Source organism: Gordionus sp. m RMFG-2023, chromosome 1 (assembly GCF_954871325.1).
Source record: "Gordionus sp. m RMFG-2023 chromosome 1, tfGorSpeb1-WG-v2, whole genome shotgun sequence".
Taxonomy (NCBI): domain Eukaryota; kingdom Metazoa; phylum Nematomorpha; class Gordioida; order Chordodea; family Parachordodidae; genus Gordionus; species Gordionus sp. m RMFG-2023.
This window is the reverse complement of record NC_088775.1, coordinates 13980947-14007259: the sequence shown is the minus strand read 5'-3', so window position 1 is coordinate 14007259 and position 26313 is coordinate 13980947. Positions and strand designations below refer to the sequence as shown.

Genomic DNA, 26313 nt, shown 5'->3' with positions numbered 1-26313 from the left:
GGCATTTTAAATTAAAAATAAGGAACTCGTAAAAAAAGGTGAAACATATTACAGGGGCCGATTAAAATCTTTTTCTAAATCGAATAAAACTTTTAATCCTCGATAAATGTTATAATTGGTTTGGAATCGGAAACAAAATTTACGAAACAGGGACAAATCTAGGAAGCGTAAACCGAGAACCGCGCCAAATCTTAGAATCAATTTTTCAATTTTTACCGGATGAAAGTCGTAATAAATTCAAACTAAAAAAAAATTGAGCCTGACGATATCTAACGGGTAAGTTAAATAAGAAATATATTCCAAAACTTGTGGTGTCATTCTAACGTTTTCGTCCCTTACGAAACCAGTGTTTGAATTGTATTTGATGTATTCTCCTTCTATGTACCGTTCTAAATGATAAAATTTGTCACTCTGTCTTTCGGGAAATTCTATGTATGTCATTTGAAGTATGTCAACCTTATCGGGATATAAAATATTATTGTATAGGTGGTATTGTGACTCAAATGTCGAAGAAAGTAACGCGCCATTTTGTTACTAATGTTTAAATAATGGATTGCCAAATATATATTGATAAAAATATTATTCAATAATTAATCTTAAAAAAAGATAATCAAATTTTGAGTTCCAAAAAAGTGGCAGCTTTATACCGGTTTGGGTGGTTTATGCCTACTATATTCTTCGCCCCATAATTTAGCGTCCATTTGTAGTTGGACATCCTTAATGTAGGTGGTTTTAGGCGTTGGTTCTTTGTAACATTTCGCTATGTAATTAGAACCACTTTTCCATCTATATCAATTTTTTTATAAATAAAATTAGAGTTTGAAAGAAAAAATATCTTCAAAATTTTTTTGATTTGTTTTTAAAGAAAGTTTTTAATCAAATTTTACCTAGAAATGCGAAATATTTTTTTGTAAAAAATTCTGTCATTTTTATGTAACTTTTGTAAAAAAAAATCATAAAGTTTTTAAAGATTTTTTTGCATATTCTGCTTGAAATAGTTCAATATCATTTTAAATAAAAATTACTCATATAAAAAATATATTGCCAGTAAGAACACAATTTAAAAAAAAAAAATTAATTTGTTTAAAAAAAATGAAATAAATATTTGCTAATAAAATGTTGGCGATTTTCATTTTTACGTCGTTTTTCGAAGAAGTACTTTGGAAAAAAAACAATATTTCTATATCTGAAATAATTCATAATATAAACAAAATTCCAAAGCAAATCGTAGCGCGATTTATTACAAGGTTTCAACCCTTCTTCGGTAAAATTTTATAGGAGAACGGGTTCGTCATGAATTTATATGGTCATAGCTTAATTCTACATTTACTTGCAGGGTAAAGTGGTGTGAGAAAGGAAGATAATGAATCAGAGCAGAATTTGAAATGTTCTTCAAAATAAAAAAATCTTGAAAGATTTTTGATCTCTGACGATTTTTTAAAATAAAATTGTTTCTGAGAATGCACAAATTTTATTAAAAATTCTAAATCTTTCAAAAAAATCTTATTATTTTTTTTTCAAAGCGCGGAAAAAAATAGGAAAAGAATGCATGATTTAAAATATACTTCTCGTGGCAATCATTTTCTTCATCATTTACGATAATGTTTCCGTCTTTGTCATATGCCGTCGGAATCTTTTTCCTGATGTTTAAAATATTTTTTTGATAAATCAAGGTATAATTTAAGTAGTGTTTTTCTTTCTTTCTCTTTCTTTCTGTATATATCACGATAATCATAAAATGAAGAACCATTATAAATTTATTTTTTATTAACTATCACACCTCTTCAGTTCAGTAACAACAAAAACAACAGTGTAAACTAACATTTAAAATTAAAGTATTGAAAACATATTCTATCTTAATTGGCCGCTTACATGGTGAGAGCTAATGTAAACTCTACTAAAACAGAGCACAACCATTTTAATATAAATTTAGTTTTACAATGATTAAGGATACCATACCATTTGCCATTCTAAATCTATAAGAGCAGGGCTCATATATAAACATAGTCATGGGTTCAATAAAAAATGTTCTTAACAAAAAATATAAATTGTTAATTTTAGTGAAAATATAAAAAGATAATATAAATTAATTTTTTAAGTTAAGAAACAAAAAAAATGATTTAACAAAAAATATAAATTGCAACGATAAAATAAAACGTTAATATAAACTAAAAATAAAATCTCGCCGAAAGACATTGAAGAAAATAAAATTTTAAATCGACATATCTAACAGATTTGCATTTATGTCTAGATAAATGAAAAGACTCTACTTTACGTGAATGTGTAAGTATGTCCTCCCATTATTTACATTGAACAAATCTAATTTTTTCATTGTGATTGTCTATTATTGTAATAAAATTATACCATACTTTGCTCTAATGAATTATTTTCAAATAATTTATATACCTGAGAATGTACTTTTTAAAGTATTTCTTGATTTTTATTCATTATATCTAAATGAAAATACTATAAATTTTTTATGCCATTTTTGATTTATAATATATAGAAAGAAAAGGTTTTAATATAAATGTTATGATAAAATTTTTTTTATTAAAATTAGTATATTGAAAAATTTATCTGCTAAAAGTTATAAATTGATGCATTTTATCTTTTTATGCTATAATAACCATTAATATTAAACCTAATCCATACAAGCAGATTGTAATGTATCGATTAATGGTATTTGATTATATGTTATATTTATCAATCTATCAATTTAATAGATTATTTATTATTTGAATTGTATTATTTTCGATTAATGTTATATGTCATTGTTTTTGAAGTTATTGTATCTTTTGAACTTCAAAATTTTATTTGAAAAAATAAAATAATATTTATTTAAATCTTTCACTGCACACACACATATATATATATAAAACATGTTATTATTAATAAAATAGGATCCCTCAAAATGTAAATAATATTTATTATCTATATAGTTTAAATTTTATAGTTATTGTCAAATACAAGTAAAATACTAAATTAAGCAATAAAAACGAAATTACTCCAAGGTATGTAGGATAGTATAGTGTGATAAATAATACAAAGAAAATAATTATGATGTTATATTCTTCCTATTAAATATCTTAAAATAAGCTAAATAAGAAAATTAGACACAAGCTCATTAAAAAAATCAACCCAAACTAGATCCAAGAATATATAATATTAGGGGCCTGCAGGCCGGCCCATAAATGTCTCTGTATTCTAGTGCATTACGAAGCCCCCAATCAATCAATATTTCTAAAGATGAGTTGGTTAAATTCTTTTAATAAAAACTTAGGGCGATTACCACAAAAGATAAATTAATTTTATAAGTTCTCCATTCGCTAATAATTTAATGATTGGAGAAGCTTTTAATAAAAATTAAAAAAATCTTTTGGAAATGTTTGCAATGCTCTTAACCCACGATTAAAGGTTATTTTTAATTTGCAAATGTCTATAGAACAAAATATTTCAACATATTTTTAGGCCCTCCCCTTAATTTTTTTACCGACAAATTGCAGATACTCTTTAAAATATTAAATTAACGGATCGGTTTAAACTGGATTCTTTTCCAATTGCATGTAAAATCTGGTGGGTCAGATCTATCTCCACTATATCTCATGTTCTTATCATCTTTTATCGGCCCGACCCAGACCCTCACTAAAAAAAATTTATAGACTCAGGCTAGACCCATATTTAATATTAAAAAAAATTCCTAAATACATAGTTTCAAAAATTTTGCTCAACCTTCCCAAGCCCATATCCAAAAATTTAATTTATTTTATTCAATGAAAATAGACAATATTACCGTATCAAATCAATTGTTTGTAATACTGAAATTTATTATTATTATGAAAAAAAATTTGCAATATTTTTTTAAGTTAGCAATTGTTTTAAATAAGCTATATAGATATAAATGAAAAAATTTTAGGCCCAAGGCCGACCTAAGCCCATTAAAAAAAAATTCAAAAACCGAGGCCTGCCAGAATATATTAGGCTCATACCCGTCCCATCCGCGGGTCAACCCAACCCATGAAGGTCACTATATCTTGTATGTTTTAAGATTTAAAAAACAATGATCTAGGCTCGGTCGGTGACCTGTTTAAAATGTAATCACAAAGTATATCTCTCAAAATAATTAATATTATTATCTATTTTTTTAAATAATATGTAATATCATCTGATTTATCAAAAAATATTTTCACACCTATTGATTTTTTTTTTAAACTTTTCTTATTTTGTAATTTTTTGTTTTTTTGAAAAAACCAATGATGACGAATCACGGTTTAAAATTTAAAATTCATTCATATTCAAGTCATGATTAATACCCAAGGTATGTACCAGAAGCCAAATTGATCGAAATTAACTGATCGCATTTTTTTAAATATAATGTACATTTGAAAAATTAATAATATATGTTTTATATATTATTGGTTAAATAAATCAATTACAACACGCCACCCCTTTTTTAAGAAGTCCAAGGCAAAAATATGATTGGTATTGTTAAATTTTTATAGCTTACGCATTTTTTGTAATATAATCATTTTTATGTTACGCATGTTTTAATAACCATGTAAAATATTTTCGAGCACAAAATATAAATCATTTATTATTATATAAACTTGTGATTAATTTGGTATGAAAGTAAACATTTTTATTTAAACAGAATGTCCCAAAAGTTAAAAAAACAATTTTAAAATTTATTAAATAAAAATCCAATAGATGGCGTAAAGTTCAAATGAAAAGCGTTGATTATTAAATATAGATTTAAGAAAAAAATTGCATAGATTAAAAATGAGAATATACTATTTAGCAGAGTTCCGAACCGTTAAGTAGTTTCGGTTTTTAATTTAATATAAAGATTTCGCTCCATTTCTGTTTTTTTTGAAAATTTTCATATCGGTTTATAACGGTTCTTTTCGGTTTGCTTCGAATTTTATAAATTTGATTTTAAAAAAAATTAATCATAAACAATATATATTAATCTTAGAGAAAAATCTTTTTGATTTATATTTTTATAATTTCTTATTTAATTTAACCATGATAATGGATATTTTTTCAAATTAAATTTTTTTATATCATAAATAATATAAACAAACATGCGCAAATACAATGAGAAATAAAATAACGCATAAATATAATGAAATATATACTATTTATGTTAAAGAGAATTAGAACAGATAATTAAAAGATTGTCTAATATTTCAGGATTTAATTTAGTTCTCTGCGCAGAGTATAAACTTAAGGCTAGAAAATGCTCTATCTACGGATACCTGCGTAGCTGGAACTGTTAGCACAGTTATAGCTAATTTAAAAAGTTCTGGCATACTATTTATTCTTTACATTTTCCCAATCATTCAAAAGATTAGTATCTTTTTTTAATCTCTGATCGAATTATATATTCTATTTCTATACATTTAGTATAATTTTCTATGCCCTGACAATTATTCTTATTAAGGCTTTCATGCGACTTTAATAAATCTTCAAAATCATCATCTAAATTATTCTTCGAATGTGAACACGTGGGCATATTCAATATTCTGATTATTTAAATTTTGTAATAAGTTCCAAGTTTTAGAAAGATGTTTTTTGACGATCTCTCTTTCTTCAAATGTTAAAAATACATTATATCATGGGTCGAGATATAAGTTGGGCAAAAAACATAATTTTACAAATTTATTTCTGGTGCTTTTATCGTAGAAACTAAAAGTCTGGCAAATGGAGTGTCTAATTTGCTCGTTTGCATCCCATTGTCAATTGTTCACTTTGTATATATTTTGTCGAAATATAAGCTGGATATAAAGCTTTTAATATATCGCTAATTATTTTCCATTCATTCTTTGATAAACATTTTTCGCGATCATTGCTTTGGAGTGATATTTCTTGGCAAACTCTAGTAATCTCTCCAACATTAAATAGATCGAGTTCCATCTTGTGCAACAATCTATTCGTGGTTTTTTCAAATTTAATTTGGACAGAATAGCCATTGTTTTATTGTCAAAACAAAATCACTTTCTCGAGATCATCGTCTATGCTACCAACAATGAATGTTTTTAATATATTATTGAAGGCGTGGAGCCATACACGTCCTAGCAAGGGGTACTTATCATTATCCACCAGTATGGCCTCTAGCGTTTTGTTCCCTTCAAGCTTCATGTTAACATTGGCTAAACCTATGATCTTGATAGCGCTGCCGTTATATCCTGTTAGCCTCATATCAGTCTTGCGTATCGTGGCTATGCCTACAGCCTTAGCTGTGTGCCTCGGTAATATCGTATACTTGGTGCGGTGTCCACTTGCATAAACATGGGTGTCGATGATGTTCACCCTAATATTTTAAGCATTTTATCTGATGTCATTGACTCCCAGATTGTTCATCTTCAGATCCTAAAGATTGCACTCTTTGACGTCGGTGTTTGAGACATCCTCATATAGTTAATGTTCGATTGAAAAGTACGATCTTTATAATCATAAGATCTGTTATTGGTATCGTTGTCATTATTGTAATGGTTGAGCCTAGGCGAACATTTCGGAAAACCATTGATGTTATGAGGGTTATGTCTATGATGACCGCGACGTGGGTGTTGTTTCAATTGTCGCCTCTCGCGTTGATCATGACTTTGACTATGGCCATAACGACAGTCGTGGCGGTAGACATAGTAGTTGTAGCGATTGTCGTATCGATCGTCGTGGCGATTGTTGAAACTGTCATGACGATTATCGTAGCGTTGATCGAAACGGTTGTCGACTAATATCATAGTTTGTCGCGGCAGTTGTCGTAGCGTCCTTTGAAACGTTGTTCGTGGCGGTTGCCATACATGAGCTAAGGTTGCTTGATGAAAACATCATATTTAACAAGAGATTTACGATTTGCAAGTCCTATTTGGGTTTCGCGGTCTCGTAGCTACTCTTAGCTTTGCCCATGTAATTGATCTCCTCTTGTATTCCAGATGATTCACCCGAATATATGGTGTCTACTTTCACCATGCCCTTGATATCATTTGGCTCCCTGATATTTTCATCTAGACCTATATTATATACATGTCTTCTATGGTCATAGACCTAACCGCTCTCCTGATCTCTTTGGAAATAGTAGCCACTCTGACCTTCTCGATATGCGTTGAATGCCACCAAATATGCATTCTTTATTGAGTCTGGCTATGCGCGTAACCCATGCTATAAACGTCTCCTCCTTACCTTGCGTGGCTGCGTAGAATAAGGAGAGTTTTGGGTCTTGGAGATCTGCCTCCGTACAGATTGCACCAATGTTGTTCTCGTTGTCAGGAAAACTTCGAAGAAACAAAGCGGCGTTTTCTCTGTTGGAAATCTTCTTTGTATCGAAGCAATTTTGCAATTTCCCTATGTAGGCGCTGTCATCGCTACTAAATTTAGGAAATCCAACTTGACAAATTAGGTCATGTAGGTGGAGTTATCCAATCCTATAACTAATGGTCTATAATATTTCAAATGCTTTGTCATCAATTGATTGTCTACCATGAACTGTTACTAACTCGGTGCAGGAGCGAATTAAAGTTTTTTTTATTGATATTAATTGTTATATTCAAAAAATCATTTGAATATAAATTATATTTTAATATAATTAGATAGTTTGTGTATGTTATCGACGATTGTTAAGTATTAATTTAAATATGCAGTCTAGGAAATTATTTTTTCATGAACTTAATATACTTGTAATTTTTATTATTTTTTATGAATACTTGTAATTTTTATTTTTTTGAATTTTGAATGTACTTGTAATTTTTTTTGCATATTAAAAAAATGTATATAAATGAAAAAATTTTAAAATAAAAGTTAGTGTATGGTTTTATAATTTGAAGAAATTTAGTATTGTTGTGAAAAATTCAAGATATAAAATTTGTTTAGCAAAAAACAGGAGTCGTAAGATTTATTAACCGTTTTATTTAATTTTTATATATTCTTTTTTATTAATACTAGGTTCCATTAAATTTATTAAAGTCTCTCCCACGAGCCTTTGACAATTTGATTCAATTTAATAAGGAATTGTAACATTGGTGCCTTATTGATTGATACAGGCTTTAGAAGACCGAAGGTCAGTCTAATATACTTTGGAACTAGGTAAAAAAATAAATATTTATATATAAATTTTTAGATATTTTTCGGTTAAAAAGGAAAATTTTTGTTTATTTATATAAATTTATCATATTATTGGTTTAATTCGTATTTTTATATTTATTTAATTTTTTAAGATTAATCAAGATTATTTTAATTAAGTGGTTATTGAGTACGTTAAAATGTATATTACACAAATAAATTTATTAAGTTTAATACTTGAAAATATAAGTATAGTTATATTTGTGTTTCTAGTTTTAAGTTTTACTTTAGGATTAATAGTAGAAAGAAATACATCTTTTATAAGATTAGAAAATAAAGAGCTAGAAAAAATTAAAAATGTTATAAGAAATGAAAACAAGATAAATCATTTAGATAATGTTAGGTTAGTCAAGTGTTACAGTTGCGGAAGATATGGACACATTTCGAGGCAATGTGAATTAACCACCATTTAAATTGCGCGAGATGTGGACGTAAAGGGCACATAGTTACCAATTGTAGAAGTTTCTTGGACAATAATTTAGTGTGTTTAAAATGTGGTCAAAGAGGGTATGCTCAAGAAGCGTGTAATAAATGACTATAAAGATAAGGTTAATGTTATAAATTATAATATTAATAGTATATCTGATTTTTATAATTTTAGTTATAATTTAGTAATAAATGATAATAATATTGATTTAAAATATATGAATAAATATAATGTTGATGATAAAAAAATTTTAAAGGAAAAAGTTGAAATAGAAAACGTATGCAAAATTGATTTAGAAAAAATAATTAGGAAAAATAAATGTCCGAGGATTAAAATAAAAATAGGTGAAATTGAAATATGCTTTTTATTGGATACAGGAGCTTAGATTAGTTTAATGAGTGTAAAAGATTTTAATAAATATTTTTCAAAGAAAGATTCATTGCAAAGAGAGTAAAAGTTAGACAATTAGACGGTAGCATGGTTAAAATTCTAGGTTTTTATGTTATAAAATTGTTAGATATAAATAAGGAAATAAAGTTATGGATTACGACACTAAAGATGGAGCCTATTTTAGGTTGGAATGACATTAAGAAGATGGGTCCTGAGTATAATTGATGGTCTTTGTTTGAAAATGTCCGTGAGAACAACAAAATAAAGAAGGAGATAATAAGAAGTTAGAATAAAGAGAAGACTGATTTACCTTGTTTAAGAGTCAAACAGGATATAATTCTCGATGAACTCAAAAATTGAACACCAGAAGTTTTAATTAGATATAGTAACTTATAAGAAAATAAGGAAACAGAAGATATAAAGACAATAGAGGTAAATACAGTCGACGACAAACAACAAGGAATTAATAAGATGGTAGAATTGAATGTTGTTGAGGATAATTTTAACAAAGAAATAAAGAATATTGAGGTAGATATACGATTAGAACAAAATTATCGACCTAAATATTGCTGCACAAGAAGATTGCCGTTTTCGTGAATATAAGATATAGATAAAGAATTAGACAAATGGTTAAAAGAAGGAATTATAAAACCAATAGTGCATAGTGTGTGGGCAACACCGTTAGTTCCCATAAGAAAACCAGATAACAGTTTAAGACTGTGTATAGACTGTAGAGTATCAGTTAAAGCGTGGGAATTAAACGAAAGATATCCATTACCTAGAATAGAGCAATTGCTAGTTAATTTAAGAGGAGCAACAATTTTTTCAAAGATAGACTTTTCAAATGCTTGCTTGCAAATAAAGGTGAGTGAGAAAACAAGTAAGATATTAACGATTACAGCGCATAGAGGATTATTTGCTTTTTGTCGTTTATCAATTGTTTATAGAGAGGATATCGATTAGTGATACAGCGTAAGTTAAGAAAAGATACATTAGCCGTAATACATACAGGACATCAAGGCATAGAAAGAATGAAGAATAAAGCAAGAGAATATATTTGGTGGCCCAAGATGAATAGTGAAATTGAATAATTAGCTAGAAGCTGTGAGACTTGTAACATGTGGGCTAATGTACCAGCAAAGAATAAAGCAGATAAATGGCCAGAAACGCCAGGTAAAAGAATACATGTAGATTTTTTAGAATATGAAAAAAGAAAATATTTTATCATGGTAGATGCTGGATCGAAATGGATAGATTGTCAATAGGTTTCAGGTTTAACGACGAAAATAGCGTTGACTAAAATAAAAGATTTTGCAGGTAAATATGGATTAATGGAAACTTTGGTATCAGATGGATGCCCAGCGTTTAAAGGTAGAGTTTTTAACCAATTTTGTGATAGGTGGAATATTAAGCATTTAGTATCGCCACCACATTACCCGAGAAGTAATGGGCAAGCCGAGAGAATGGTAGCTATTGTTAAAAGCTGGCTAAAAAAAGAAAAATGTGGAGAGGGAAAATGGTGGTTATTATTATTAGCATATAACAATACTAAGACTGGCAAAGGAAATTCACCAGCAGAGATGTTTTAGGTAGAAAAACTAGAACTGAATTAGATTTTTTGAAAGAAAAAATAAAGCAAAAGAATAATACATATGATGAAAAATTTAAAGTTGGAAGTTTAGTATGGATTCGACTGTTTGATGGTCCAGTTAAAAGGGGGAAGGGTATAGTAAGTAAGAATATAGGAAGAAAAAAAGTAGAAGTAGAAATTGAAGGGCAAGAAGGAGCCTTTACTAGACACCTGAAACAAGTAAGACTTAGAAGCTAAGGGCAAGAAAGAGATATTGGATATAATTAGAAGAAATAAATAGATGATAGACATAATTATGAGAATCATATTTTCAGATAGAATGAAATTGATGATAGACATAGTTATGAGAATCATAATTTATAAAGAGATCAATTGATAAATAGATGATAGACATTATTATGAGAATCATATTGATGATAGACATTATTATGAGAATCTTATTGATGATAGACATAATTATGAGAATCATAATTTATAAAGAGATAAATTGATGATAAACATAATTATGAGAATCATATTGATAATAGACATAATGATGAGAATCATAATTTATAAACAGATAAATTGATGAGAATCATAATTTATAAACAGATAAATTGATGATATCATATTTTCAGATAGAATGAAATTGATGATAGACATAATTATGAGAATCATAATTTATAAAGAGATAAATTGATGATAGACATTATTATGAGAATCATATTGATGATAGACATAATTATGAGAATCATAATTTAAAGAGATAAATTGATGATAGACATAATTATGAGAATCATATTGATGATAGACATAATGATGAGAATTAAAATTTATAAAGAGATAAATTGATGATAGACCTAAATATGAGAATCATATTTTCGGATGAAATGAAATTGATGATAGACATAATTAGGATAATCATAATTTATAAAGGCATAAATTGATAATAGACTTAATTAGGAGAATCATAATTCTTGATGAAATAAAATTGATGATAGACCTAATTATGAGAATCATAATTTATAAGGGTTAAAACGGTTAAGAGAATTATCATAGAATGTATTGTAGATCATTAGAAGATTATGGAATATATATATTTTTATAGTAATTTTTGTAGATGGCATCATACTTCCGCTTAGGAAATAAGATTATAAAGATGGAAATTAGAGAGGTGGACGGATCAGTAGAATCTAACAGATGGATGGAAGCTGCGAGAACGGAAGTGCAACAAAGATATGGGGAACTCTTGCAGGAAGTACCCAACAGACGATTCGAACGAAGAATTGAACCCTATTGGGTGAAGAAAAACCGTCTAGAATGTTGGTCGTGCAGAGGGATGCACAAGTTGAGGTTCTGTCCAATAGCAGTAGAGACTTCAAGTAACAATACAGCGTTTTCGGTGCGGGAGAATGGGGAACCAACGAAAGATGCAGTGGAAGGTTAGTCTTAAGGGTGGAGGTGTTATATTCGTGTAAATCATTTGAATATAAATTATATTTTTATATAATTAGATAGTTTGTGAATATGTTACCGACGATTGTTAAGTATTAATTTGAATATGCAGTCTATAAATTTATTTTTTTATGGACTTTAATATACTTGTAATTTTTATTATTTTTTATGAATACTTGTAATTTTTATTATTTTTTATGAATTTTGAATGTTCTTGTAATTTTTTTTGCATATTAAAAAAATGTATATAAATGAAAAAATTTTAAAATAAAAATTAGTGTATGGTTTTATAATTTGAAGAAATTTAGTATTGTTGTGAAAAATTCAAGATATAAGATTTGTTTAGCAAAAAACAGGAGTCGTAAGATTTATTAACCGATTTATTTAATTTTTTATATATTCTTTTTTATTAATACTAGGTTCCATTAAATTCATTAAAGTCTCTCACACGAGCCTTCGACAATTTGATTACAATTTAATAAGGAATTGTAACAATTTATATTGTAGTAGTTCTGTGCTCAAGAGCATTTTGAATTATATTATACTGATTTGCATTTGTCGTTATTTGAGTTTTTTTAATAGTCAAATTTTCTTTCTTTTTTTTAAATTATTTGAATTGCCTATCGTGAATCTTTCTATATGTCGTTCGAGATTTGCAGGATGGTCTCCAGCTGCCACCGTACAAATAGCTTCTAATTTTAGATATTCCTCTTCTGGAAGTCTCTGTGTGAAAGCATACGCCTTTTCAGCCTCTGTATACTATGGATCTTTTAGTATTGCATCAAATCTTTTTAAGAAATATTCTACGTTATTACAATATATAGGGCATTCAAGTATAGAATTTTTCAATGGTTTCATTTTATTATAATCTTATAATATTTAATTATTTATAATTTATATGAAATTCATAATATATATCATACTATATTTATTTAATATTTTTGATACATCTTCGCTTTTAAAATAAATCTTTTTCCATCGCTGTCTATATATTCCTTGTTGTTGATGCTCCTGTAAACGTGTTATGTCGTCAAAATTTTCGTAATATACATGAGCAATCGTCCTGGTTTTGTGTCTTAAGTAAACGTAATTGTTGGTAGCTTCATCATAAATTCGTTTAATAGTGTATTTCGAAGGTAACTTTATGACTAACAGGTAGTTATTAACTGCCACCATAATATTTATGGAAGGCACGGTATAAAAGGTATAGGTAAAATAAACTTTATTTCAAAATATTTATTATGATATTTTACATTAATATTTTACAGTTTATATACAATTTCTTTAATCAGTTTTATAAGTATTCACAAAATAAGTGAAATAAAAAATTATATAAAATTAACGTTTTTTAGTATGTTGTTACTATTCAATACTAAAATATCTTACAAAAATAAGATTTTACAAAAACTAATTTTTAAGATACTTTGAATATTACTCAAGGTAAGAAATATAAAATTTATCTAAAAATTATATAACTTTATTTTTTGAATAATAAAATATTGAAGGTTAAATGCAAACAGTCAACCGACGATATCTAAAGAGCGATGTACAATGCACAGATAGATCAACAAATAAATAGTGAAGGAGACGAACAACGGAGGAACGAACGAAGTCAATTGAAAAAGGGGGAGATGTTAATATGACTGATTATATTTTATTATTCAAAAAATAAAGTTATATAATTTTTAGATAAATTTTATATTTCTTACCTTGAGTAATATTCAAAGTATCTTAAAAATTAGTTTTTTTATAAAATCTTATTTTTGTAAGATATTTTAGTATTGAATAGTAACAACATACTAAAAAACGTTAATTTTATATAATTTTTTATTTCACTTATTTTGTGAATACTTATAAAACTGATTAAAGAAATTGTATATAAACTGTAAAATATTAATGTAAAATATCATAATAAATATTTTGAAATAAAGTTTATTTTACCTGTACCTTTTATACCGTGCCTTCCATAAATATTATGGTGGCAGTTAATAACTACCTGTTAGTCATAAAGTTACCTTCGAAATACACTATTAAACGAATTTATGATGAAGCTACCAACAATTACGTTTACTTAAGACACAAAACCAGGACGATTGCTCATGTATATTACGAAAATTTTGACGACATGCAACACGTTTACAGGAGCATCAACAACAAGGAATATAGACAGCGATGGAAAAAGATTTATTTTAAAAGCGAAGATGTATCAAAAATATTAAATAAATATAGTATGATATATATTATGAATTTCATATAAATTATAAATAATTAAATATTAAAATATTATAAGATTATAATAAAATGAAACCATTGAAAAATTCTATACTTGAATGCCCTATATATTGTAATAACGTAGAATATTTCTTAAAAAGATTTGATGCAATACTAAAAGATCCACAGTATACTGAGGCTGAAAAGGCGTATGCTTTCACACAGAGACTTCCAGAAGAGGAATATCTAAAATTAGAAGCTATTTGTACGGTGGCAGAATTCACTAACCCGGCAATCGTTATCGAAAGGTTCAAGCTTTTAGATCCGGAAAAATCGGTGGACTCTTACATAAAAGAATTCAATGCAGCTGAACAAGTAATAGGTGAAACGTTCGAAAATTGGGTAAGCAAAGTATGTAGATTAAATACTAAATGTAAATATGCTAATTTTGATAGAGCGATAGAAAAAATAAGAGTGTCGACCATTAACAAAGAATTACAAAAAAAAATTGCAAAGTCAGAAGGGTTAACAATATCAGAAATATTAAAATTAGGAATGGAGTTTGAGGAACAAGAAGCTGTCGTAAATATAATTAATAAAACAGAAAAATAGAAACTAGCAATGGAGCTATCAAACAAATAGAAGGACGCAGGGATGATAAAATGGATAGGCGCATGGTTAAATATGATGATCATAACAAAGGGTCTAACGCACAAATGAATTATACAAATAGATATCAATGGACATCAAGATTTAACAATTATCAAGGGAACAATTATCAAGGGAACAATTATCAAGGGAACAATTATCAAGGGAACAATTATCAAGGGAGCAACCATCAATGGAACAATTATCAGGGGAATAACTACAACCCAAGATATCAAAACAGTTATTACCCAAGACAACAAAATTTTAATCCGCGATACCAAAACAACTATAGATATCGAAACAACTGTAATTCAAGATTCTATAATAGAAATAATTATTATAATAATGATAATCGATACTACAATGATTATAATAATAGATTTGATAGACATCAAAATGAATCACGATACACACCTCGTTACAACAATAATCAAAATTACAACCAATCATATAACAATAGAAATCAGAGCAATAACAATCAACTCAGATACTCTAACAACGTAAACACTGTCGATATATAGGAAATAAAAGAAGATAATAATGATAAAATAATAAAAAAAGAACACAATTTATTTAATTTGGGTGCAAAGAACTTGAACGAGGACAATAAAGCAAATGATGCATATAAAGTAACAGTATACATAAACGATGTCCCAACAATGATACAGATAGACACTGGTTCAAGATACACGATATTGCCGATTAATATTGCAAGATAGGAATCAAAATCTTAAATAAATCGGCATAAAACTCACGGGCTATGATGGCAAGAGAATAGAAGTATTGGGAACTACACAAGTCAATGCAAGATTTAAAAGAAAACTCATAAATTAAACGCGTATGTGGTCCAAAGTGACAAGATTGCACTTCTAGGAAGGACCTGGATAAGAGTTTTTGGAAATATATTGGATAAATTTGTAAATCAGATCGAAGAAAATCATAATGATACGATAGAAAATTTGATAAAAGAATGCAAGTCAAAAATCAATAAAAAATAGATCTGTAGAAGCAACGTCAAGTTATATCTAAAAGAAAACGCCACACCCAAAATAATACCACCAAGAAGAATTCCATACAAAAGAATTGATTTAATAACAAAAGAGTTACAGAAATGGCTCGACAACAAGATAATAGAACCAGTAGAAGAGGTACGCTGGGCAAGTCCACTTACTCCTGTTTACAAAAGTGATGGATCGCTCATATTATGCGCGGATTTCAAAAGCACGGTAAATCCTGCTTTGGAGGACTTCAAATACCCAATTCCACGGATAAACGATCTAATTGCAAAATTATCAAAAGGAAAAAAAGTTCACCAAAATAGATTTCAAAGAGGCCTTCTTGCAAATTCCGATCGACAAGAATAGCCGAAACATTTTGACCATTTCAACACACAAAGGGTATTATCAATTCACAAGATTACCTTTTGGTTTAAAAACTTCATCTGCGATATTTCAAAGTACCATGGATCGAATATTTGGGGATATGAAGGACGTGATATTCTACATAGATGACTTACCGATAACTGGTGATAATGATGAAATACATATTAATAATATAAAAAAAGTCTTCGACAGAATAACTAAATATGGGCTCACACCAAATTTCGAAAAAAGCGTGTTTATGAAAAAAAGAGGTCAGATTTTTAGGACACGATATAGATGAAACTGGCATTCACCCGAACGAAAACAAAATAGATGCCATTACAAACATGCCAAAACCGACAACAAAAGAAGAACTAGCGACATTTTTAGGCATGGCCAGTTATTACAGGAAATATTTGTGCAACTTTGCTGACTTAGCTGATCCTCTTTATAAAATGGTTAACAAGGAAAAATGGATAATGCGCACCGAAAGAGTTTTGATGATTTGAAAACGTTGATTAGTAGTCCGCCAACTTTAAATTTTTACAACCCTGATCTACCAATTGGAATTGCGACGGACGCGTCGAAAAAAGGACTAGGAGCAGTCTTATTTCACATCGAAGGAGATGGTAAAGAAAAACCTATTGCGTTCGCATCAAGAACTTTGTTAAAAGCTGAAACAAATTACACAAATATCGAAAGGGAAGCGTTGTCTATAATATTTGCGGTAAAAAAATTTCAGGAATATTTAATAGGGACCAAATTCGTATTAATAACCGACCACAAGCCTCTTATATACATTTTTTCAAAGACACTCAAAGAAAACACTACAATATCGATGCGTTTACAAAAATGGAACTTGGCAATGGGAGTGTATGACTATACAATAGTACATAGACCGGGGAAAAGATATTTAGTGCCAGATTGCTTATCGAGATTACCACAGGAAAATAAAGAAAACATGAAAAAGAATGTTGTAGTTGAAAAAGTTGATGATAAATTATGGGATATACCAATAAACTTCAATCAATTAGTTAAAGAAACAAAGAATGATAAAGAATTAATGGAGATAATTGATAATATTAGAAATAATGAACCAATAAAAAACAAAACATACAGAAACATGGAAATGGAATTGAGTTTGATAAAACATTGAAAAGAGATTTTACACGAACTACATAAAGGACATCTGGGTGCAGGCAAAACAAAAATGTTAGCGAGAGATTATTTGTGGTGGCCTGGTATAAACACGGAGATCTGGAGGTAAAAAATTGTGACTCATGTAATAGATTTTCGGACAATCCTCACAATATACAAAACCCAAGGGACCAGCAACAAAGATTTTTGAACGTGTACATGTAGATTTTGCACAATTTGAAAACAACAATTTTATGGTATTTGTGGATGCATATAGCAAATTTCCGATTATAAAACGAATGAAAAACATTACGAAGGAATCAACAGTAAAAGAATTGATGAGAATAATAAGCTTATTCGGAATACCACATAAAATCGTGATGGATAATGGTACGAATTTTACTAGTCAATTATTTAAAAAGTTTTGTGAAGATCATGGCATAAAACACATCCTTACAGCACCTCATCATCAACAATCGAATGGGCAATGTGAACGGATGATAAAAACTATGAAAATGAGTCTTAAAAGAAATATGGAAAATAACACGAACATAGATTTGGACATAGCTTTAGAAAAATTTTTGCTTAATTATAGAAATACGCCGAATGATAAAACAAATATGATACCCAGTAAAGTAATGTTTTCAAGAAATATCAGGGCGAAATGGGACTTAATCAAACCTACGGAAGATAACGAGAATGTTTTAAGAAGAAAAATATGCAAGAATAGAGAAATAGGAATAGGAGACAATATTTGGTACAAAACGTTCAAAGAAAATATTTGGGACAAAGGAGTAGTAGTACAAAAAGAAGGAAACTTGACATATAGAATAGATAATGGACATAACATTATTAGGAGACATCTTGATCAAATAAAGAAAAGAACAACAAACACAATAACAAACAATAATATTACACGGATTTTTAGAGGGGGAAGAGGTGAAGAAATTCAAAGTCAAATATAAGTTCAAGTTCAAAACCGGAATTATGACTTACGATCTAGAAAAACATGATTATTATAAATAAATAAAATATTTGATAAAAATAAATTTTGAAAGCAGATAAATGGAAATGTGAAGGTTAAATGCAAACAACTTCACTTATTTTGTGAATACTTATAAAACTGATTAAAGAAATTGTATATAAACTGTAAAATATTAATGTAAAATATCATAATAAATATTTTGAAATAAAGTTTATTTTACCTATACCTTTTATACCGTGCCTTCCATAAATATTATGGTGGCATTTTAAAAAAGAATTATCAAAAATGAGAAGAAAAGAAATAGAGAAAAGATATAGTAAGAAAAATAAATTGAGAAAAGATACAAATAAAGTAAAGAAATAGCAAAAAGTTAGGAATAAAATAAGAAGGAATGACAAAAAATAAATAAAATTTAAGAAAAATTGAAAAATTATAAAAAATTACGATTTTGCTTTTTGAATGGGAATTTTCCTTTTATAAGATTGAAACTTTCCCTTTTTTGATTGGACCTTTTCCTTTTTTGAATGGGAAACCCTGTATGTTGAGGGCATGACAGTCATACCCATCAAGACAAAAAATGAATAATTTAAATCTAAAAATATTTTTATTAGCTTTTATTTGATACCCATATCAAAAAAAATTATTTTTTACCCCCCCCCTACACACCCCCCCCCAACCACCCTCAGACCAAGTCATACCCATCCAGACCAAGAATGAAGACTTTCAGTCAAACCACAAGAATGAGAAGAAAAAAATTGAGAAAAGATATAGTGAGAAAAGATACAAATAAAATAAAGAAATCGCAAAAAGTTAGAAATAAAATAAGAAGGAATGACAAAAATAAATAAATTTAAGAAAAATTGAAAAGTTTATATATTTTTTTAAAAAAATTACGATTTTCCTTTTTTGAATGGGAATTTTCCTTTTTTGATTCCTTTTCTTTTGGGAATTTTCCTTTCTCAATTGACACTTTTCCTTTTTTGATTGGACCTTTTCCTTTTTTGTTTGACACTTTCCTTTTTTGATTGAATCTTTTCCTTTTTTGTTTGACACTTTTCCTTTTTTGATTGAACTTTTTCCTTAACCTTTGGGACTTTTCCTTTTTTGATTGAACTTTTTCCTTTTTTGTTTGACACTTTTCCTTTTTTGATTGAACCTTTTCCTTTTTTGATTGGGACTTTTCCTTTTTTGGATGGGAAACCCTGTATTTAACTTCATGATATGCTTTCAGTTTTATACTATAGATTTTTTATATATTAGAAACAAATAAAATACCGTTTAAAAGAAATAATAAGTTGTCTAAATCGAAATATAGATGTCTCTAAAAAGATTACTCTCCTATTGACACAACAACATTTAAAACTTTTGCCTATTTAATCTACCAACTCCTTCCAATATTTTTTTTGCACAAATAAATCAAAAATTTTATAATTATCTTTAACAAGACAAGACAATAATTGAATTTTAGCAATTTATAAACAATTATTTATCAAAAGGAATATTTATTAATTAGGGACACCGTAGTCACCGGCAGAGATTTTCCAGTTTTGTTAATCTTTATTTTTGTAAGCAGTTTTATTACGTACTTTTAGTCCATTTTCCTTTTTGCCAAAATAATTGTCTTGGTTTTCAAAATCCAAATTCTCTGATGATTTTGAGATTTAAATAATCATAAATTATAAAATATAGTTTAAAATAAAGAATGTTCGTTAGGAGAAATACTGTTTAAAATGTATTTAGAAGATTACAATATAATATGTATATTGTTTGCGGCTATAGGTTAACATAATGGATAATTTATATATTAACTTTCTTTTTGTTAGATAATAATATATACTAAATAGATAATATAATTATTTTCTCGTTGAAATATTATTTAATTGGTTTTATATACAATTAACTTTTACCGAAATATATATATATATATACTAATTGTTATATATATCATTATTTTATTACTAAAATAAATATCTTTAATTGTTGTCTAAATCGATCTTTAAAATTCCTATAATATTGTTGCTGTGAAAAATTAATAATATATTTATTATATATTATTGGTTAAATAAACATCCATCATTTTACATAATTACATTAAAAAATCATAATACAAAATATGAATGGCATTGCTAAATTTTATAGGTTTTACACAGAGTTGGGCAGTACAGCGAATACTTGTATCTAAGATAGAGATCCTTTTGTATCTTGTACTCAGTATCTTTTTACATTTTTAATAAGATACTAGTAACTGTATCTAAGATACATTTTCTGAAAATAATCTTGTGTCTTTTTTATTTTCTTGCAAAAAGATACAGATACTTTTAATACTTGTCTAAAATCATATAACAGAATATAACCTTATATTCTTCTAAAATTTTGTATTAATTTAATTTCCTTATCTTTTCCCGCCATTTTTTATTATTTACAACCAAAATCAGCTGGAAAATTTATAACTCTGAAGATAGATAGATAAAAATAACAACCCAAAACGAAATAAGTAAAGAATATATTATATATATACATTTAACTCGATAAAATATCATTACCAATTTTATGTAATATTTTTTAATTTGTAGGATGATTAATACTCATGATAGTGAGGAAGAAGGTAATGAAAGTGAAATTATGGAAATACGTTCCTTTGAATCAAATCTCAAAATTTTAGATGGAATTTTTTTAAATTAATTTAAGTCGAAAAAGACAATGTGCAGGCTGAGTCAAACCTGTACAAAAAAAATGATAAAGGGTTCAACAAATTCCTCTATAATATATTTTTATATTATTTTTTAAAAATTAGAAATAACATTTAGGCATTTATAATCCATATAAATTATATCTAATAGAGGAGAAAATAATTTTTCATATTACAAAGATGTATAACTTATGCCTTCTTGTAATATGATAATTTTTCTGAAATATATATTTAATAACTATTTAAAATATCATTGGGCATAAGATATAAATTATTTATTATCATTTATTTCATATTCAATAAAAGTAATCATATATTTTTTTACATTATATGTCCGAAAAGTAAATTAATGACATTAACATTTATTAATAAAAATCCGTTAGATGGCGTAAAAATATTACTTAAAATCAGGCCAACCTCTATTTATGTATAATGACAGGTAAAGACAAAACTAAATAATAGTTTTTTTAATATCTGTTTTTTTTAAATTGTAAATTATATTTTTTTATTAAATTGAAATTTTTGTTGTTGTAAAGTCATTTTTTTTTAACATTAAATCATTACTACCAGTTTTCTGAAAACTAAGATAAAGAAAAAGTCAACGTATATCCTTGAACCAGTAAATTATATTTTTTTTATTAAATTGAAATTTTTGTTGTTGTAAAGTCATTTTTTTTTTAAATTAAATCATTACTACTAGTTTTCTGAAAACTAAGATAAAGAAAAAGTCAACGTATATCCTTGAGCCAGATATCCATAAATATTTCATCACATTCGAGAGATGGAGACAACCTCCCGCCTTGTGGACCTTGAGATTTTTATCTCCAGGTCACGTTAATCAAGAAGCATGATGGTATGACCCTGGGAGAAGGACGCCGGAATGAAAATCAGCCACCGACATATGGGATTAGACGGAAAAGATGTTATAATTGTCAGGGCGGGGGTCATCTTAGACATCAATGCACGCAACTATTCAGGGATCGTGTACCTATGGGGGTGTTATCGGAGAATCCGCGGGTAGAGCCACATGAGGGACAAAAGAGGATATATAACGAGATGAATTTGGGGCAGCCGACATCTTCCGTTCTTATAGGACCGGCCATACCTACTGATAGACGTCCTCCGAAAAGACAAAATTATAATGATGAGTGCAACAATTGGGGGAATCTCGTGGACATAGAGAAGGAGATGTGTTGCAGAGAGCTATGGCCACTATAGCCACTGGTGTTCTACCGACGACTAGTGCCGATGATTTTTGGAGCAGTCCCATGTCGGCCTAAGGTGACTATGTATGGGAATATTCGTGTAACATTAATGTAAGCATGAATGTTAATTTTTTTTTTCCTCGCAAATATAAATAGATACATGTAAAAAAATTTTTTTGATTTACCGACATGCCCTGATCCCATAAAGGGGTGGCATGTCGTATTTTTATACGAATTTATACATTTTTATGCGTAATGCCAATCAACCGATGAAAATAAGGTTGATTGGTTAATAATTATAATAATAAGACACGTGATATATTTTTTTTAGATTTTTTTTAAAAAATTAAAAAAAGATGATTATTATTTTTTTGGAAGAAAATTTTATTTATTTTTTATATATATAATTATGGATAATAAATTATTATTTTGTTTTTCGTAGAAAAAATAAATTGAGTTATAGAAAAAGGTTGTGTAAATTTTGAGTTAGCTGTAAAACAATAAGATTAGGTTTCAAGTAAAGTCTTAATTTTGTTATGTTGTGTTTTGTACTTTTACAATTACGCATATATATAATTTTAGATACGAGATGTCAGTTAACTTCTACATTATATGTAGTCATACATATATATATATATATTTATATATAGGAGATGTCAATTATTTTCAACGTTATTTGTATTCATACATATATTTATAATATTATATATGAAATGTTTATACATATATTGCTCGTGGAGCAATTATTAATTATCATTGTCTTGGATTCTCTTTTGTTTTGTATTCGGTAAAATCATCTGGTAATATTCAGAAAATAAAGTAGTGCAAATCAAATTTTCTTTTCCGGAAGGTTTGAAAGTAAGTAAGATAAGGAGGTGGAGAGGTAAGGGAATGTTTTTTTATAGTATCCCTACCAGCTTCGGCTTAGAAGAAATTTTGCTAGCTTCTATTGGTTTTGATATCTTATATTTTTTTTAATAGTGATTTAAATGGTCAAGTTTAGACAACTATTCTAGAAATATTTATAAATTTATTAAAATTTTACTTTTAAAAAGTAAAATTCTTTTTTGACAAACTTTTCATTTTTATAGTATATTGCAAAATAAAAATGTACTAAAAAGGAAAAACAATCATAAAAAATAAAATAAAATACACATATAAAATTATATGAATTGAATAGTAAAGGTCGACTTAAATATTAATGAAAGACCGGGCCAAAGAATTTAAGAGCCGATATGGACCTCGGTCCTCTGAAAAAAATCTGGTCCGTTAATCGATCTGGTAAAAGATAGTACGGCTCAAAATTTAAAATTCGTTCATGCTCATCACGGAGATTCTCATGATCCGCATCCTCCTCTAAGAAAAATATTTGTGTGCAGGTACCAAAAACTAAATTGACGGAAATAACCTGTCACGCTTTTTAAATGTCATCGCCTTTCTGAAAAATTAATAATATATTAATTATATATTATTAGTTAAATAATCAACAATTACAACAACTCCCCCTTTCAAGAGTTCAAAGGTAAAATATGATTGGAATATCTAAATTTTCATAAGTTATAAATTTTTTGTAATACGATGATTTTCATGAAATGCATGTGTTAGTAACTTTATATTCAGGTATAAAATATAAATTATTTATTATTATATAAACTTGTAAATTTTAGTATTTAATAAAAGTAAACATATTTTTTTAACATTTACGTCTGAAAGGTTAATTTATGACCTTAACATTTAATAAATATAAATCCATTAGATGGCGTAAAGTAAGAAGTAATTTATATTTAAAATATTGTTGTAGATAAAATTAATGATTAAAATTGGCGATATTTTAATATTAGAGATTGGGGCTGGGCCAAAAGATTTTCGCGGGCTGAAAAACTTGCGGGAAAATATTTTTAAGGGTCAAGCATTTCGTATTTTATTACGCTTAGAATTAAACAAATTTAAGGGCATTTTCGTTCATAAAAATTAATTTACGGGTCAGTCCAATCTCTAATTTACCTGTATTTTATAAGTAAAGATCTTAAAATTAAATGATAGGTTTTTTTAAACCTTGACCTTTTCAGCTTCAGCTTAGAACAGAAAATTTGCCAGTTTCTATTGATTTTGATTTGATCAGGGTTTAGAAAAAATCTTTAAATGAGAATATGAAAATTTCTTTTGCCCAAAATTTAAATAAAAAATTTTTAAGATTATTACAAAATTTAATTACCATATTACATAACATCGTATTACACAATCAAAATACAAAATATGAATTATATTGCTAAATTTTTATAAGTTTTAAATTTTTGTAATATAATAGCTTTTCTGAAAAATATGCTTAATATATTATCGGGCACAAAATATAAATTATATGTTATCTTGTAAATATTCATATTCAATAAAGGTAAGCATATATTTTTAACATTATATGTGCGAAAAGAAAATTTACGACATTAACATTTAATATATAAAAATCCGTTAAATAGCGTAAAGTAAAAAGGGATTGATTTTTAAAATATCGTTTCAAAACTAATGATAAAAAATTGCGCTATTTTAATATTAGAAATAGGGGAAGGGCTAAAATATTTTTGCTAGTTCAACAAATTGTACAAAGTATAAGGGTCGGACCACAATTTCGCAATATTTTTACGCTTAGAATTAAACAAATTTATCGGCTTTTTCGTTCATAAAAAATTATTTTACTAACCGGGCCAATTCTGATCTATGTTTAATTACAGGAAAAGAGCTTAAAACTAAATGATAGGTTTTTTAAAACATTCGGCTTAGAACAGAAAATTTGCCAGTTTCTATTGGTTTTGATAGATTATATTTTTTTAAAAATAGGCCAATATTGAATTTTAAATTATTTTTAGGTAGTCCTTTGTGTATAAGAAAAAAATTAAAATTTGACAGTCATTTCACTCATTGTTTTAATTTGTAAGCTCAATCTTATTTTACAGCTTTTTTATTGCCGTAAATCACTTTTCTTTATACATTTCCCGAATAATTTAGTAGTCCATAGGTTTACTAATCGAATGATTGATTCGAAAAATTCTTTAAAAAAAAATTTTTTCAAAAATGAAAAATGTACAAATAAGAAGTTCCTCAAGAACATGATAAACAAATAATTTCTTGTGTTGTTAAAAGGCTCGATTTAGCCGATAACCAAAATAATATTAAGCATGCCTCGTGATTTCATTAATAGTTGTCCAAACCTTTCTGCTATCTATGAGCAAAATCTCCAGGCTTGCGTAATATTTTTGGCTAAAATATTGGGTCCGTTTTTAAAAATCAAGCCGTTTAACAACACTAATAATTACCAATATTTTCCCCAAATAATATTTTTTAAAAAAGGCTATTATTATATAATAAAAAGGTTTATTATGAATTGAATTATTATTTTTGAAATGAATAATTGTTTATTATTCGTAAAATAATACGTTTTAAATACACACTCCATAACTCTTATTTTGATAAATATATACTTGTTCTACTCTGTCCACTTTCTCCCAATTTTGTTCAACTATACAAACTAAGATCCCTGTAAATTCAATTTAGAAGGCGTGTGGCAATTTTTAATTATTAGGATCAAGACCCGACCAGTGACCTGACCTTTTAAATAATCAGAAGATACATCTCAAAACTCGAAATTAATTTTTATTCTCAAATTTATTTAAAAAATATTAAGCATTAAATTTAATTCGACAATATATATCTAATTTTACAAAATATGATAATAAAAAATATTTTCCCACTATCATGATTTTATGCAGGGCTTCGAAACGTTAAGTATAGCGGTTAGGTTCGTTTTTTACTTTAGTAAAATTTTTATTCCATTTCGGTTATTTTTGAAGAAATTCATATCGGTTCGGTTTGGAATTTACAGTTCTTTTCAGTTCATTCCGGTTTTTAAATTTAATTTTTTAATCATAAACCATATATATATTTTTTTTAAATTCCTTATTTAATTTAACCATTAAGATTATTTCTTATCTATTTAACTATTAATTTGCCTAATCTCTATTAAATTGAGTATATAAAGTAAAAACAATAAACTTGGTATTGATTGATATGTAGATAATATTAAAAAATTTAATTTGAGAAATCACGAATTTAAAAATTGTCCCCAAGA

The 26313-nt window shown here is 27.5% G+C and overlaps 1 protein-coding gene across 5 annotated transcripts in view; it reads right to left on the bottom strand.

Moving 5' to 3' along the window:
• The window catches only part of LOC135922411 (eukaryotic elongation factor 2 kinase-like), a 56461-nt gene that overhangs the window by 5897 nt on the left and 24251 nt on the right, over positions 1–26313 (bottom strand). For all 5 annotated transcript variants that reach the window (XM_065456793.1, XM_065456795.1, XM_065456792.1 and 2 more), the window contains 3 exons: positions 1566–1640; positions 648–786; positions 307–456 (listed from right to left, as the gene is read on the bottom strand). In XM_065456793.1, the coding sequence (XP_065312865.1) occupies positions 307–456; positions 648–786; positions 1566–1640 (364 nt within the window). The remainder of the gene's footprint in view (positions 1–306; positions 457–647; positions 787–1565; positions 1641–26313) is intronic.